Source organism: Passer domesticus, chromosome 11 (genome assembly GCF_036417665.1).
Source record: "Passer domesticus isolate bPasDom1 chromosome 11, bPasDom1.hap1, whole genome shotgun sequence".
Classification (NCBI taxonomy): Eukaryota; Metazoa; Chordata; class Aves; order Passeriformes; family Passeridae; genus Passer; species Passer domesticus.
In genome coordinates this window covers 31328566-31341797 of record NC_087484.1, presented here as the reverse complement: position 1 = coordinate 31341797, position 13232 = coordinate 31328566, and the positions used below count along the sequence as shown (strand labels likewise).

The 13232-nt window shown below is 55.5% G+C and overlaps 1 protein-coding gene across 1 annotated transcript; it reads right to left on the bottom strand.

The window, feature by feature from the left end:
• Positions 1–4497: 4497 nt before the first annotated feature.
• On the bottom strand, positions 4498–13041 carry LOC135278516 (uncharacterized). Its single transcript, XM_064385059.1, has 20 exons — positions 12971–13041; positions 12541–12612; positions 12119–12175; positions 11846–11905; positions 11657–11758; positions 11389–11496; positions 10655–10726; positions 10495–10566; positions 10307–10408; positions 9761–9877; positions 9370–9441; positions 9210–9281; positions 9021–9122; positions 8455–8562; positions 7176–7232; positions 6903–6974; positions 6717–6815; positions 6170–6283; positions 5377–5542; positions 4498–4847 (listed from the first exon to the last, which is right to left on the bottom strand). The coding sequence occupies exons 2-20, from the start codon at positions 12596–12598 to the stop codon at positions 4685–4687; spliced, it is 1773 nt and encodes a 590-aa protein (XP_064241129.1). The 5' UTR covers positions 12599–12612; positions 12971–13041; the 3' UTR covers positions 4498–4684.
• Positions 13042–13232: the final 191 nt, after the last annotated feature.

Sequence of the window (13232 nt, the reverse complement as noted above, 5' to 3'; positions counted from 1 at the left end):
CATATGAAACACAATACCACCTCCTCTGACACTTTCTGCACTGAAGGAGAAGCCAAGCTGTGTGCCAGTCTGGCTCCCAGTGAAAAGCTGTCAGTCTGCACACAAAACTGGGAATCACCCCTTCAAGCCCCCAGGTCAAGGCGTTTCTAAGCACTCTTTCAGCTGTGGGGTGTTCCCAGTCAAAGGCTCGATAGCAACGTGTTGAACTGCGGTATATCCCTCCCAAGAACACTCTGTCTCTCCCTCCATCCTCCCGTTCTATGACTCCCCAGCCCCTGACGGATGAAGAGACTGACTCGGTTCAAGCTGAAACCACCTGTGAAGAGCATGTCTCAGAGGCCGAGCTCTCCCAGCCCAGGCTTGAAGTTAGGCAGCAACCATGGGCAAATCACCTCTCGCTTGTGTTGTGAATAAATTGTTATCTATTTTTTTTCAGATTGCAGAGTTAAAACAAGTTGGACCAGTCGCTGTTAAGTTAGCTTCATTGTTAAGAGTTGTTCTTCAATTACCTGTTAATGGTTAGCGTTTAACCCTTGTCCCCCTGAGGCTTGCCAGGGAGGGATGCCGGGACCCTGCAAGTACCAGGAGAATGGGAGTGGCATCAGAGCGAGTATGCAGATGACAAATGCATTGCACCAAATTTTGCAGTGTTCCAGGGAAACCCCTAAAAACAACGAGCCAACATAGAACTATGGGTACGTAGGTGATGTCTAAGGATGGGAGCATAGTCCAATGCCTGCTTGGATCCTTTTTGCTTCTCACCCTCACCTGAAAGAATCTTGACTAGAGAGAGGAACCAAGGTGATGGACCAAAAAGGTGGAATCTCCTAATCTCTCAAGAGGATGGAATCCCCAGCTCTGCCTGCAGACCAGCGGACAAAGCTGCATCACCCTCCTCCTCTGTGCCACTCCTGGGAGCAGCAGCGGCGTGGGCACAACCCATCGATTGCTCTCCACCTGAGCTGATCCTTTTAAATAAAGGCATTAAAGAGGAGAAAGATCTCCTGCCCATTTATTTCAGCTTGTACCAAAAAAAAAAAAAAAGAAAAAAGCAGCAGCAAACCCCTTAATTCAAAGGCTCTCCTAGTAACAGCTGTCAAGACTGAAGGGCAGTGTTATCACACAGCAAACACTTAACTCTTAGTCCAGGCGGGCTTGCTGGCTGCCTGCAGGTGGTTCCTGCCCCTTACCAACCAGCGGCGCTTGCTTGCAAATGCTGACTTGTACCGTGCTCCTGCTAGCTGTGCTATCAGCTAGCGGTGTTCAAAGCAACCCTACAAACCGCGGCTTATGCCCCGAGTGCCTGCCAGCCGTGCTGTCGGCCCGCTGCGCCAAGAGCAATTTGGCAAGGCCCAGCTCATGGCCCTGCACCGCGCTGGCCCCGCTCGTTGGAGCCGCCGTGCACCACGCATGTGCTGCAGGCCAGGGGCTGCCTGCGCTGGGCATGCGCTGCTTGCTCTCCCAGGTGCTGCCGGCTGGCCGCTGCTGCCCCGGCTTTGCGCCGCCTCTGCCCGCCGCGCCGACCTGCGCCACGCTCACGGCGACCCGGCACCCTTGAAATGTTCTTTGAAAAACCACAGTTACCAGAGAAACTAAACCAAGACCTCACTCCCCGCAGCGTGTTTCACCGTTCACTCACACCCACACACACACACAAGCACACACGTCCGGACGTGATAACCATACACAATCACAGTTCAAACCAACGCTCCGCCAGCTGCTCTGTCAGCTGGGGACCCCCCGCCACCAGCTTCTCCCCGGCAGACGATTGCTTGCAAACTGCTTGTGCAAAACTGCACACAAAGACGTCTCTTATGCGACTTATCAGTAGCCAACCCTATAAAAAGGAAAGGAATACATACCACTTCTGTCCACAGTCGCAATGCGCTGTGGTCTGCTCTCTGCAGTGTACAGCCGAGGCACCAAGTCTCTCCTGGGGAAGAGTCCCGTGGCACACCTGAGAGGATCTGTGCCCAGCCGGACCAGCAGGTGAGCAGAGTTAGTCCCATCTGGGTCGCCAAGTGAAGCGATATGCGGAATAAATGGACTCCACAACCTGATGTAGTTATGAAGTGGGTATGCGTGTCAGGGCCTGGCACAAGCGAGACGGCTCTCGTGAAAACTTGTGCCCCAAGCCCTGGTCCGAGCCACATCTTTGTTCACAAATATGTTCCATATACAAGACATTACATAATCTCTTCATGCATATTCAACCCCTGGCCCCGCCTGTCCTCCCCTCACATGGTGATGAGATCCACGCCCTTCTGGGCACGCGTTGTTTCCTGTGGTGGTCATACTGGGGTCTTTGGTGGACTCTGAGGCTGAAGGCTGTGGTCTTCCTCACGACTGAACTTTTGAACTTTTCTCATTTCTGCGTGCACTGTGGTCCCCTGGTGCTTATCTGAGTACGTCTGTTGGTTTTGATCAGCTTGGAGACAGAGGAGCTCCTTTGTGTAGGCTTCTTGCATTCCCTGGTCTTGTCCTGGTGTTATGAGTAAAACATTCATCTGTAGCTATGATATTTTATTAAAAACCTGTTCCTGGGATTTTTCCCCTCCTGAGGAGCTGAGGGCCTCAGGAAAGAAATGTAAACAATAACTATCTGCTGCTGTGGAATGCAACAGGTGCATCTTCCATTGGTCCATGTGGATTGTTTTCACTTGATGACCAATCACAGCCACCTGTGTTGAGCCTGTGAGCAGTCACAAGATTTTTGTTATGCATTCTATTCTATTCTTCTTCTTTGTAGCCTTCTGGTCATTTTTTCCTCTCTGTTCTTTTAGTATAGTTTTAATGTAGTATTTTAATAGAATATATAATAAATCAGCCTTCTGAAATGGAGTCAAGCCTCGTGTCTCCACACTTGGTGTGTTCACCCCCACAAATTATCCAATTTTTTTAAGGCTGCAAAGTTAAACAGGTTGGGCCAGTTGTTGAGAGTTGAAGTGTTGACTGTTGTTGATAGCTTCATGTTGCAATCACCTCTTGTTAATAGTTTTTCTTCAATTACCTGTTAATGGTTAGAAATCAAGCGCAATTGTCCCCCTGCTGCTTCCCAGGAGCCTGCAGGTAGCAGGGGGAGGTGACATCAGAGCTAGTATGCAGATGAGAATGCATTTCACCAAATTTTGCAATTTTCCAGGAAAAAAAAACCTAAAATCAAGAAGCCAACATGGAATTATGAAACCTAAGTAATGTCTAAAGGTGAGGAACTGAATCCGTAGTATCTGCTAAGATCCTTTTTACTCCTCACCCTAACCTGAAAAGATGTCAGCTAGAAAGAGGACCTGGAATGTTAGACCAAAAAAGCAGAATTCCCACTACTCCCTCGAGGACGGAAGCCCCAGCTCCGCCTGCATACCAGCGGACACAGCTGCATCATCCTCCTCCTTCGTGCCACTCCTGGGAGCAGCAGGGGTGTGGGCGACCTGTCATTTCTCCCCAGCCTGAGCTGAATTTTTTAAATAAAGGCATTAAAAAGGAGAAAGATCTCCTGCCCAATTTATTATGCTGGTGTTGTCCTTCATAGCAAGAAGCTTCAGAAATTTGCATTTTCCTATGCCCTTTGTACCTTGGCAGAGGTTTCTTAAGTAAAAGGTTAAAATTCAACACATAATTCTACAATTTAAAATTTAAATGCTTAGTCCATATATTGCTAACTTAATTGAACCCCCCAAAACCTCCATTTCAACAGCAGCCCCTGCCTGGCTTCTGCCTGCCCACACCGTGGGCATCCACGGCTCCTCCTGGGCATGGAGCTCAGTCAGTGCTGGGGCTGGGTGGGCTTTGCTGCTGCTGCCACCTGGACACTGGGGTGACCACTTGTCCTAGGTTGCAGTGTAAAGATGTATTCTAATCCCATCCTCAAGAGCTGCTGAAACCAGCAGGGGCATTGTTTCTTCCTTATCTCCTGTTAATGGGCCCATCAATGTCTTGCCACATGACTCAGAGATAACTCCCTCCCAGAGCAATTTCTGTTTAATGGCTAATCAAGGACCCACAGCATGAGGCAGAATGATATCAGCCCACTGTGAGATGCTCTGCCCATGGGGGAGGAGCTAAGCATCCCCAGCTGGATATAATCTGGGTTTTGGGACACAACAAGCAGTCTTTCCACTGGATTCCCAGAGGAACCGCCGCCCTTACCCAATGCTTTTCCAGAGGATGAGAGCTACCAGATTGTTTCTACAGGATCACCACTTCCACAAGTCCATTTCATCTGGACTGCTTCCACCACCCTAACTAGCAGGGTGTCAGGCTGTATTCTGACCCTGTCAGTGGTTTTCCTTTTGTATTATTGCAAGTATTTTGGTTTTTTTTTTTCTTTTTCCTAATAAATTGTATTTCTGACTTGGAGTCTCTCACTGGTTTTGATTTCAAACCACAACACGGATCCATCTCTTTATTTAAACAGAAGAATAGGCCATTGCCTACCCTGCAAGTGGGGGGGGGGGGGGGGGGAGGGTGGGGTGGGGTGTCACCTTCAGTGTTTCTTAGAGGGCAAGGCCAGAGGGCTCAGGGGCAGAGGAAGGGATGTGTTGGTCTCAGGAAGGGCTGGAAGGTGCTGGGCTGGTCCTGGTGTCTCTGGAGGAACTCGGGTTGGCTGGGATGGGACAGATGGAGAGAAAAAAAGGGATGAAGGCAGCTTGGGGAGGCCCATGGGGAGAGCAGGTGGCAGTGGGATCTATGGGGCAATAAGAGGCTTCCTCGTAGACGGTTGTTCTGGGGTCCTCTTCACAGAACACTTGAGAGGGCTGTCCAGGCCGTTCCTGCTGCTGGAGGAGCTGCTCACGCTGTCTGGGTGTGAGGTGCAGCCACCATCTTCCAACTGCTGTCCAGAGGTGCTCCTGTGCAGAGAGGAGGTGGCTGAGGCCCCAGCTGCCAGTGGCACACAGGGACCCTCCTGCACAGCAGGGCCCAGAGCTGGCAAGGCTCCCCAGCACGGCTGGAGCTGCTGGCACAGCTGGGCCCAGCTGGACAGCTGCCCCTCAAGGCCCCGGCCAGCAGGGCACGGCTCTGGGCAGGGTCCCTGGCCAGGAGCGGGCCCCAGAGCGCCTCTGCCTTTCAAGGGCAATCTCGGCCCTGCTCTTTCTCCTCCCCACCTCCCTCTGCCTCTGCCCTGTGCCCCTGGGGCTGCTCTTGGCCAGGCAGCCTCAGTGGGAGCCAGCACTGGCTGCAGCCCCAGCGGGGCCCCCAGGACAAGGCCCAGCAATTGAGAGGCCAATGGAAGCACTGGGCAGCAGCAGAACCCTCAGCAGAGTTATTTGGACAATCATGGACTGGCCACAACTCCACTGCAGCCTCAATGGGAATGTTCCCTGTCCACGTTAGACTTTCAAAAGAAGCTGTTTGAGGGGGAGAGCACAAAACACTCACTGTTTTCTGTTCCAGGAATACCAGATTCCAATGCAGCACATCATGAAGACAAACTCCAAATAAAGCATGCCTCCCAGTAACCCTAGCCAGCAGCCGGTTCCCTGACAGAAACCCCTTCCGAAGCCATCCTGGGCATTAGGAACAGGTCTTGTGGTGCTGCCTGCATCTGTGGGAGCGATGGGGAGCGTGAGCCCGTGCTGTGCTGCACTGCTGAGCTGGCAGCATGGTGGATACGGGCAGGACGTTCTCTGTTTCCCCCAGAGCTGGGGCCTGCAGGCACCTTGCCGGCCCTGGCACAGGCTGTGCCAGCCAACAAAGCCCGGCAGGCCGGGAGGAGAGCCCGGGGGCAGCGCAGCTGCTTGGGCAGTGGCTGCTGCCAGGGACACGGGCCAAAGCCATCCCTGAGCAGCCACTGCCAGCCCTGGCACTCCCTGCCCCGTGACAGCTCCCCCAGCCCCAGGGGACAGGCTCAGGCCCTGTCAGGACCCAGCGCAGCCCCTGCTCACTCGGGAGCCAGGGCTGGCTCTGGCCCTGGGCTGGCGGCAGGGCTCCCGCTCGGGGCTGCTCCTGTGCCTTGGGCCTCTGGGCACTCAGGGCCAGCTCCGCAGCAGCTGCAGCGCCAGGGACGTTGCTGCACCAGTCCCGTTTCCCCGGGGCTCTGAACCAGCTCCAGAGGCCTGGAAGCCGAGGCGCCTCCAGCTTTGGCTGCTGCCGGGCTGGGCAAGGGCAGGCCCTGGGGGAAGAGCTGCTGCCACACAGCCCCGGCCAGGGCTGAGCCCGGTACAGCAATTACCTGCTGTGCCTGTGCCTGTGTCTGTCATTGCCTTCTTTCCTGCAGCTAGGGCTGCCAATGAGCCACTGCTTCTCCCTGGCTGTTCCTCCTTCTGCACAGCCTTTTGGTCCATCACTTGAAAAAGGAAAAAAGGGACAACTGGATCAAATGGAAACATTCCCCATTGGGGAGGTGGCATCTTCATGAGGCAATGCTTGTCAAAGTGACAGGTAAAAGCTCAGGTAATTGGGGTTGGGCCAGTGCACTCCCTTGTGCAAAGAGCTGCACCTCCTGATCTTCTCAGAGACTGGGAAATGGCAGGGGATCTCAGGCCCACAGTACAGTTGGGGCACCCTATCAGCTAATGCCAAATTCCATCCTGCAGAGGCTGGGGAGGTATTGCAGCGAGGCCAGGCTGGGAAACAGCCCTGCAGGGTGTGAAAGCAGCAGCAGGGCAGCGAGGCTGCCACGGATCCCTTACTGCTGTGCCAGGCACGGCGTGTCCAGATGTGCAGCCAAAGACCCCGGCTGCTGAGTCCCAGGGGAAGCATGAGGGAAATGCACCCACCTTGTCCTCCGGGTGCTTCCTTCTGTGTTTGTCTCAGGAATTCACCTGAGTCATGAGACATTTTAGCTGCAGTATCTTGGGTCTTCCCTTTTGGAGGACCTTAAGAGAAAGTAGTTCCATTTCCCAGGAATGGATCCCACAAAAGCAGGGCTCCGCCTGTGGGGTCAGCAGGGTCACACTACTCACGCCTGCCATGGGAGCTGGGTTGGGGCCAAGCACCCAGCCCTGGAGCTGGAGAAGTCCTCCCTGCAGATACACCTGTAACTCAACAGCCACAGAAGCTTCTGCCATCTCTGCTGATCTGCACGGGCACCACTGAGCCGCAGGAGTGGTGAGGGGATCGTGCAGGGCGAGGGCACACACGTGCATGGTTCTGTGCTGGCACCTGCAGCGATGCCTCCCTGGCCCAGCTTTGGGCTCTGAGCTGGCAGCTCTCCTAGGGAAAAGGCCTTGACCTACCCTCAGCATCTCCCAGAGCCTCAGTCCTGGATGTGGGGCCTTCACCAGCAGGTTCAGCTGCAAAGAAAGGCAGGACAGAAGAGCTCCTGTGGCACTGCAGGAGATCCTCAGGCTGCCCACAAGGCTCAGCCCCGGGGCACAGCCCCGGGCCTGGCCCCTTCCCTCTCTGCACTTCTCTGTGACTGCACAGAGCACACAGAAAGACACACTGGCATTGCACACGGGAGGAAGACTGAAAGCTAAATGCTCCTTCCTCCCACTGACAGTGATCCTGTGGGATCCCTCAAGGCTCCAGAAGGGAGCAGGGCAAGATTCTCAGAAAACTTCAGCCCTTACATAATATTAAGGGAAATGGCTTATGAGTGAGATCTTGTCACATTGACACTGATTATTCTGTCAAGAAAGGCACACGGAGGAATAGCCTCCAGCATCATCCAGGAATTTCAAGCCATTTTCCAGCAGGGCTTCCAAAAAATCCAAGTCATGATTCCAGTCTAGAAGGGAGCGGAGACCAGAACGATATCAGTGGCATTCTGGGATCCCCTTCTGCCACAGGGAACTGGGCACTGCAGGGCGGTTGGGTAAGGCTGTGGGAGCCAGATGTGAATAGACATGACCAAAAGTGCACAGGGGCCTGGGGAGCTCTGGGCTGGCTCCTGATCACTCTCCACACTCTTTCCCTACCTCAGCAACATCCCTGGGAGGGGTGGCTTGAGCAGTGCAGGGCCCTGGGGCTCTCTCCCTCACACAGAGAGGAAATCCTCCCTAAAGCCCTGGGGCAAACTGCAGCAGGCAGTGCCACAGCTATCCCTCCCTCCCTCCCTCCCTCCCTCCCTCCCTCCCTCCCTCCCTCCCTCCCTCCCTCCCTCCCTCCCTCCCTCCCTCCCTCCCTCCCTCCCTCCCTCCCTCCCTCCCTCCCTCCCTCCCTCCCTCCCTCCCTCCCTCCCTCCCTCCCTCCGTCCTGCCCTCCTTCTGCTGGGACAGCTCCCCCAGATCCCAAGGGCAAACAGCCAGGCCCTCTCAGGCCACACTGGAGCCTTGCTCTCCCCCTCTGTCCTTTCCCCACCATGGGCACCCCGTGCAGTCACTGCCAGGTTTCAGGACATGTCTCCCATGGAGGGACCCCAGCAGGACTGCTCAGTACCCGAGTGCCCTGAGCCTGCTCAGGATAATTCCCCTGGGCTGTGCCGCTCTAGTCCAGGCTGTGCCCGCACTGCCAAGCAGCAGAGAGGACAGCTCAATCCTCAGCAGGGCTCAGGCCCAGAGGCACAGCAATTACCTCCCGTGCCTGTGCCTGGCATTGCCTCCCTTCCTGGAGCAGAGGCTGGCATGGAACCACTGCTTCCTCTTGCAAATGCTTCCTTCTGCACAGGCTCTCCTTTTATTTCTGGAGAATGGAAAAGAGACATTTGGATCAGATGGAAACATTCCTGACTGGCAATGGGGAAGGTGACAACTTCAGGAAGCATCCCTTGTGAAATAAATGGATAAGGAACTGAAAACACCCAGGATTTTGGGACAACCCAAGGCTGGTTCCTTCCCCAAACAGCTCCAACATCTGATCTGCCTGGACAGAAGGAATTTGGAGGGGATCTGAGGGTGGGCATGGCCTGTGGTGCAATTGGGGCTGCCTGTCAGCTGATGCCAAATGCCTTCCTGCAGAGGCTGGGCAGAAGCTGCAGCCAGGCCAGGCTGGGAAACAGCCCTGCAGGGCGTGAAAGCAGCAGCGGGGCAGCGAGGCTGCCATGGATCCCTTCCTGCTGTGCCAGGCACGGCGTGTCCAGATGTGCAGCCAAAGCCCCCGGCTGCTGAGTCCCAGGGACAGCATGAGGGAAATGCACCCACCTTGTCTTCTCTGCAGACATTCCTTCAGCATTTGCCACATGATTTCTAATGGGTCCTGGAATTTCTTTTCTGCCATGTCTTTGGTCTCTCCTGTTGTAGGACCTTAAGAGAAAGTAGTTCCATTTCTCAGGAATGGATTCCACAAAAGCAGGGCTCAGCCTGTGGGGTCAGCAGGGACACACTACTCACCCCTGCCATGGGAGCTGGGCTTTTCTGTATCATCCAAGGTAGGAGTTGGTGAAGTCGTCCCTGCAGACACGCCTGGAACACAACAGCCACAGAAGCTTCTGTCACCTGGTTCTTGCCAGACAGTCAAACATTATGCCTTGGTGGGACAGTGAGAACATACCTGCAGAATGCCCAGAGGGCTTCACAACTTCAGAGCGCCAGGCTAATGCAGAATCCTTCCCAGCCTCCCAGTCTGGAAGCAAACCAAGATGAGAACTGTTTCCATTGTGTGCCAGGGCTGGCTCTGGCCCTGGGCTGGCGGCAGGGCTCCCGCTCGGGGCTGCTCCTGTGCCTTGGGCCTCTGGGCACTCAGGGCCAGCTCCGCAGCAGCTGCAGCGCCAGGGACGTTGCTGCACCAGTCCCGTTTCCCCGGGGCTCTGAACCAGCTCCAGAGGCCTGGAAGCCGAGGCACCTCCAGCTTTGGCTGCTGCCGGGCCGGGCAAGGGCAGGCCCTGGGGGAAGAGCTGATGCCACACAGCCCCGGCCAGGGCTGAGCCCGGCACAGCAATTACCTGCTGTGCCTGTGCCCGTGTCTGGCTTTGCCTTCCTTCCTGCAGCAGGGGCTGGCACCGAAGATGGAGTGCTTCCTTCAATAAATGCCACCTTCCACTGAAGCACTATGTCCATCTCTTGACAAAGGAAGGGAGACAGCTGCATCAGATGGGGCTCTTCCCTACTTGGGCGGTGGCATCAGAGGTAATATTTGTGAAATTTATGGAGTAGGAAAATGGCCAGGTTACGGTGGCATGATGGCAGCACTTCCACCTCCAAACAGACACCCTTTTCCTAATCTGCAGGGCTGGATATTGTGGGGGATCTCAGGATGTGTTAGAGTTTGGGCTGCCTGTCAGCTGATGCCAAAAAACTTCCTACAGAGGCTGGGCAGAAGCTGCTGCCAGGCCAGGCTGGGAAACATCCCTGCAGGGCATGAAAGCAGCAGCGGGGTAGCGAGGCTGCCATGGATCCCTTCCCACTGCGCCAGGCACGGTGTGTCCAGATGTGCAGCCAAAGCCCCCGGCTGCTGAGATCCAGGGAAAGCATGAGGTAAATGCACCCACCTTGTCTTGTCTGCAGGAGTTCCTTCAGCTCTTGCCTCCTCTGTTTAGATTGTTCCACGGATATCTTATCTGTTGTGTATAGGATCTTCCTTGTCGGAGAACCTTAGAGAAAAATATTTCCATTTCCCAGGAATGGATCCACAAAAGCAAGGCTCAGCCTGTGTGGTCAGCAGGGACACACTACTCACCCCTGTGATGGGAGCTGGGCTTGTGTACAGCATCCAAGGTAGGAGCTGGAGAAGTCCTCCCTGTAGACACATCTGTAACACAACAGCCACAGCAGCTTCTTTCACCTGGTTCCTGCCCGCTTGTCAGCAATTCTTGCTCAGTAGCACACTGAGAACATACCCGCAGGAGGCTCCAAGGGCATCAAAACTTTATTCATCCAAGCTGATGGAGAAGCCTTCCCAGCAACCTCATCTAGAATGGAGCACAGATGAGAACATTTAACAGAGTGTGCTGGGATCCACTTCTGCCACAGGGAACTGGGCACTGCAGGGCGGTTGGGTAAGGCCGTGGGAGCCAGATGTGAATGGACATGGCCAAAGGTGCAAAGGGGCCTGGGGAGCTCTGGGCTGGCTCCTGATTACCCTCCACACTGTTTCCCTGCCCTCAGCAACATCCCTGGGAGGGCTGGCTTGAGCAGTGCAGAGCCCCGAGGCTCTCTCCCTCACACACAGAAGAAATCCTCACAAAAGCCCTGGGGCAAACTGCAGCAGGCAGTGCCACAGCTATCCATCTCTCCCTCCCTTCCTTGTCCCCTCCTGCCCTCCTTCTGATGGGACAGCTCCCCCAGATCCCAATGGCAAACAGCCAGGCCCTCTCAGGCCACACTGGAGCCTTGCTCTTCCCCTCTGTCCTTTCCCCACCGTGGGCACCCCATGCAGTCACTGCCAGGTTTCAGGACATGTCTCCCATGGAGGGACCCCAGCAGGACTGCTCAGTACCCGAGTGCCCTGAGCCTGCTCAGGATAATTCCCCTGGGCTGTGCCGCTCTAGTCCAGGCTGTGCCTGCACTGCCAAGCAGCAGAGAGGGCAGCTCAAGCCTCAGCAGGGCTCAGGCCCAGAGGCACAGCAATTACCTTCCTTGATTGTGCCTGGCATCACCTCCCTTCCTGGAGCAGAGGCTGGCATGGAGCCACTGCTTCCACCGGGAAATGCTTCCTTCTGCATAGGCTTTCCTTTAATTTCTGGAGAATGCAAAAGAGACAGCTGGATCAGATGGAAACATTCCTCATTTGGAATGGGCCATGGATCCCTTCCCGCTGTGCCGGGAACCATGCGTCCAGATGTGCAGCCAAAGCCCCCGGCTGCTGAGTCCCAGGGGAAGCATGAGGCAAATGCACCCACCTTGTCTTGTCTGCAGGAGTTCCTTCAGCACTTGCCTCGTCTGTTTGGATCGTTCCAGGGATATCTTGTCACTTGTGTCTTGCATCTTCCTGTTTGGAGGAACTTAGAGAAAAATAGTTCAATTTCCCAGGAATGGAACCCACAAAAGCAGGGCTCAACTTGTGGGGTCAGCAGGGACACAATACTCACCCCTGCCATGGGAGCTGGGCTTGTCAGCAATAACCACCAAAGGACGTATGAAAGTCCTCCCTGCAGACACACCTGTAACTCAACAGCCACAGAAGCTTCTGCCATCTCTGCTGATCTGCACGGGCACCACTGAGCCGCAGGAGCGGTGAGGGGATCGCGCAGGGCGAGGGCACACACGTGCATGGTTCTGTGCTGGCACCTGCAGCGCTGCCTCCCTGGCCCAGCTTTGGGCTCTGAGCTGGCAGCTCTCCTAGGGGAAAGGCCTTGACCTACCCTCAGCATCTCCCAGAGCCTCAGTCCTGGATGTGGGGCCTTCACCAGCAGGTTCAGCTGCAAAGAAAAGCAGGACAGAAGAGCTCCTGTGGCACTGCAGGAGATCCTCAGGCTGCCCACAAGGCTCAGCCCCGGGGCACAGCCCTGGGCCCGGCCCCTTCCCTCTCTGCTCCTCTCTGTGACTGCACAGAGCACACGGAAGGACACACTGGCATTGCACACGGGAGGAAGACTGAAAGCTAAATGCTCCTTCCTCCCACTGACAGTGATCCCGTGGGATCCCTCAAGGCTCCAGAAGGGAGCAGGGCAAGGTTTCCAGATTCTTTCAACCTTAAGATTATATTAAGGGAACTGGTTTATAAGTGAGCTTTTGTTGAATTGATCCTGATTATTCACTCAGGAAAAGCAGAATGAAAACTTGCCTCCAGCATCCTCCAGGAACTTCAAACCATCATTCATCAGGACTTCCTGGAAACCCATGTCACTATTCCAGTCTAGAAGGGAGCAGAGATCAGAACCATTTCCATGGTGTGCTGGGATCCCCTTCTGCCACAGGGAACTGGGCACTGCAGGGGTGTTGGGTAAGGCTGTGGGAGCCAGATGCAAATGGACATAGCCAAAGCTACACAGGGGCCTGTGGAGCTCTGGACTGGCTCCTGGTCGCTCTCCAACCTCTTTGCAGGCCCTTTGCAATATCTCTGGAGGGGTGGCTGGAGTAGCCCACGGCCCGTGGGGTCTCTCTCCCTCCCACAGAGGAAACCCTCCCTAAAGTCCTGGGCAAAAGCATCCCCAGCGCTTCCCAGGGAGCAGGGAGCGCTGTCCCGGGAAAGGGCAGCCAGGCTGCCGGCTCACCTGCTCGCCGCGCTTGCAGCGGAGCAGCCTGGGCAGCCCTGGCAGGCAGGGCCACGGCCAGGAGCAGCAGGAGTAGGAGGCGCAGATCAAGGGCCATGGTGCCTTGTCCTCCGCCAGTCCCGCAGCTCTTGCTGCCACCGCTGTCCCGACACCGCTGTCCCAACGTCAGCACCGCTGCTGCCACCGCCGCTGCTGCCGCAACAGTTGTGCTCAGGGACTGACTGCTGGTTCCTTGTGCTGCTGTGCAACCACGGGGCTCTGG